Source organism: Hydra vulgaris, chromosome 14 (genome assembly GCF_038396675.1).
Source record: "Hydra vulgaris chromosome 14, alternate assembly HydraT2T_AEP".
Classification (NCBI taxonomy): Eukaryota; Metazoa; Cnidaria; class Hydrozoa; order Anthoathecata; family Hydridae; genus Hydra; species Hydra vulgaris.
This window is the reverse complement of record NC_088933.1, coordinates 18,909,770-18,912,500: the sequence shown is the minus strand read 5'-3', so window position 1 is coordinate 18,912,500 and position 2,731 is coordinate 18,909,770. Positions and strand designations below refer to the sequence as shown.

Here is a 2,731-nt window from a genome sequence, read left to right as displayed (position 1 = left end):
TTATTTCTAAAACTTTCTTTAAATTTAAAATTCCCTAAAAAAACATTTACAAAATTTTTTTTAATTCAATATAAATATAATTTATAATAATATTGCTAATTAGGACAAAATTTTAGGTTAAAATCTAATACAGATATGTTTTATAAAACACATATCTATATCATATATGTTTTATTAAACATATGCAGATATTAAATATAAACGCCTTATTTTAAAGCCATTAAACGTAAGCGGTAAGCCATTTCAGTCAAGCCACTTTTTATCAATTTGTAATATTTAAACAGGTCTAAAGATATTGTTTAAGCGGTAAGATAAAAGAAGTAATTAACTTTATAAAAACCACTTATGAAGTTTGAATGACGATTACATAAAAAATTTGAAATGACAATTACATTTTACATTTACTTAGACAATTTCTCATAACAAACATTAACAAAAATAATTACAGAATTTAAAAAAAATTATAAAAAACAACCACAAATAGAGTAGCTTAAAAATAGTGTGTTAAATTTTATTATATATTAGCGCCACATAGTATAAATAGTAAAAAATGATTAAAAAATGGCTTACAGCTTGTGTTAAAAGTGCCTAAATAAATGGCACACCAGTTTACGCTTTAAAACAAGGCCTGGTATATAGCCAATAAAACCAATAAGCCAATAAAACTTAATAAAATTTTATAAGTTTTTAGTATTTTATTTACTGCTCTTCTTAAACCAGAAGAATATAATTCAATTTTTTATTGATCAATAATATTGATCAATAAAATAACCTTCTTTCTTCTATTCTGTGATAGACATTAATAAAATTCTATTGACAAGTAAAAATAAAATTTTTTGAATTAGTTTTTTACAAAAATGTGATGCAAATACAAACATAATATAATAAAAATATTATGTAATAAATAATGCTAATAACCTAATCAAAAAACAAAGAAAACAAATTGGCATCATTGGTAGATTTCTAGCTAGCTTTATTTTAGCTTTTTTTTAGTGTTTTCCATGTTTGTTGCTTGTTATTGTTCTGCTTTACACAATAAAATGGAGGATCATACCAACATAATAAATTTGCATTGTATCAAATCAAGGCTATATTTGATAACACAGCATACTCGATTGTATGATTGATATGACAGAGCATACTTGTATGATTATAACCAATGGTTAATTATTATAGATTAATTATTATAGATTTATATTATTATTATAGTTATTATATTATTACATTATTATTATAATTATTATAGTTAATTATTATAGATAATAGATTATAACAAAAACATATGTAAGTAACGTGTAAATTTTTTTATTAATATATATAAACATAAATTTGCTTTCAAAGTCTTAATGTTATAAAAGAAACAATGGAATTTTACAGTGTTTGCTTTAAACTAAACTAGAAACAGATAAATAATTTTTTACTTTTTACTTTTATCACTTTTTAGTTAAACTTTAAATGGAACTTAAATTTTTTTTATAACAGCACTTTTTTTAATTTTTTTCTCGGACAAAAATTTTATTTTCAATATTAAACTATTATTCACTTAAATATATTAAACCTTATGTATTGATTTTTGCATGTATTAAAGTAGAATATTTCCACCAATTAATTCACACACCATTTTAAGAATAATAATAAAATTAATAAATTAATCAGTTAATGAATTTACTAGAATTTACTTTATAGAAATATCTTTTCTAAAGATATTTCTAAAAGTAATCACGTATATTTTAATAAATAACAATAAACAAAAATCAAAAATGAAAACAGTAATTACAATTTTATCTAAATCAAAAAATTTTAAAACATCAACTAATTAGTGACTAATTTAAACTGTGCATATAAAGTACAACATACCCTCTTGGTTAGAGGTAACTCCAGTAACTCCAGTTCCTGTATTTGTGTCTTGACAAATAGAATTATAGCAAAGTAGCAAAAGTCCCCATATTAACTTTAATATTATCATTATATTTAAAAATCTAAACAAAAAATCAATAAAAAATAATTTAAAATAATTATATGCATACCTTGATACACATAGCCCTTTATGTGTATAATTTCAAATTTAGGTTTGCACTACCCTAATATATTTTGCACACTTTAATTTTTAAAATTCCGATTTAAACGAAGGCAGCTTTCCGGACAAAGAAAAAAAAAGGAAAATATAAAAATAAAAAACAAAAAGAATTTCATCATTTATTGCAGCTGTGGCGCAGCAGTTAGAGTTCTTGCTCGGAACCAAAAGATCAGAAGTTGTACCTCGCCTCTTGCCCAATAAGCAACATTGGTAGGGAAGGAGGCATGAACTTCCTAGTTGTATGCTCTTCTGTATGCTCTGTGATAAGACCATAAAGACTTCTGGGAGTACCTTAATAATCATTAAAAAAAAAGTAAAATGTTTTTCATAGCAGTAAAGTTTAAAAACATGAGCCATGTATGTGACACACAGCTTATGTTGAGACCTGTGTTATGGCATGCATTCTATATTTCATATTTACAACCACACCTAGAGTTTGTAGTACAAGCCACCATATTGTTACCATAGACACATTTCAAAATAAAACTTGTTCAAAAGGAGGAGAAAAAAACAACTTTCTCACTAATCATGTGGTAAAACCATGGGATGATTAAACCAAAACGCAGTGAATTTGACAAATCTAAAAACACAAACTATCTTTCATATAACACCTTGACCGTACTTTGAAAGCTAAAGACTGTATTTTAATTACAG

The 2,731-nt window shown here is 24.2% G+C and overlaps 1 protein-coding gene across 1 annotated transcript in view; it reads right to left on the bottom strand.

Annotated features, from left to right (window-relative positions):
• LOC100213389 (fibronectin type III domain-containing protein) overlaps positions 1 to 2,009 on the bottom strand; it is a 49,322-nt gene extending 47,313 nt beyond the window's left edge. Inside the window, exon 1 of the mRNA XM_065818356.1 lies at positions 1,858 to 2,009. Within this exon, the coding sequence (XP_065674428.1) occupies positions 1,858 to 1,966 (109 nt within the window). The 5' untranslated portion in view covers positions 1,967 to 2,009. The remainder of the gene's footprint in view (positions 1 to 1,857) is intronic.
• Between the last annotated feature and the right edge of the window lie 722 nt (positions 2,010 to 2,731).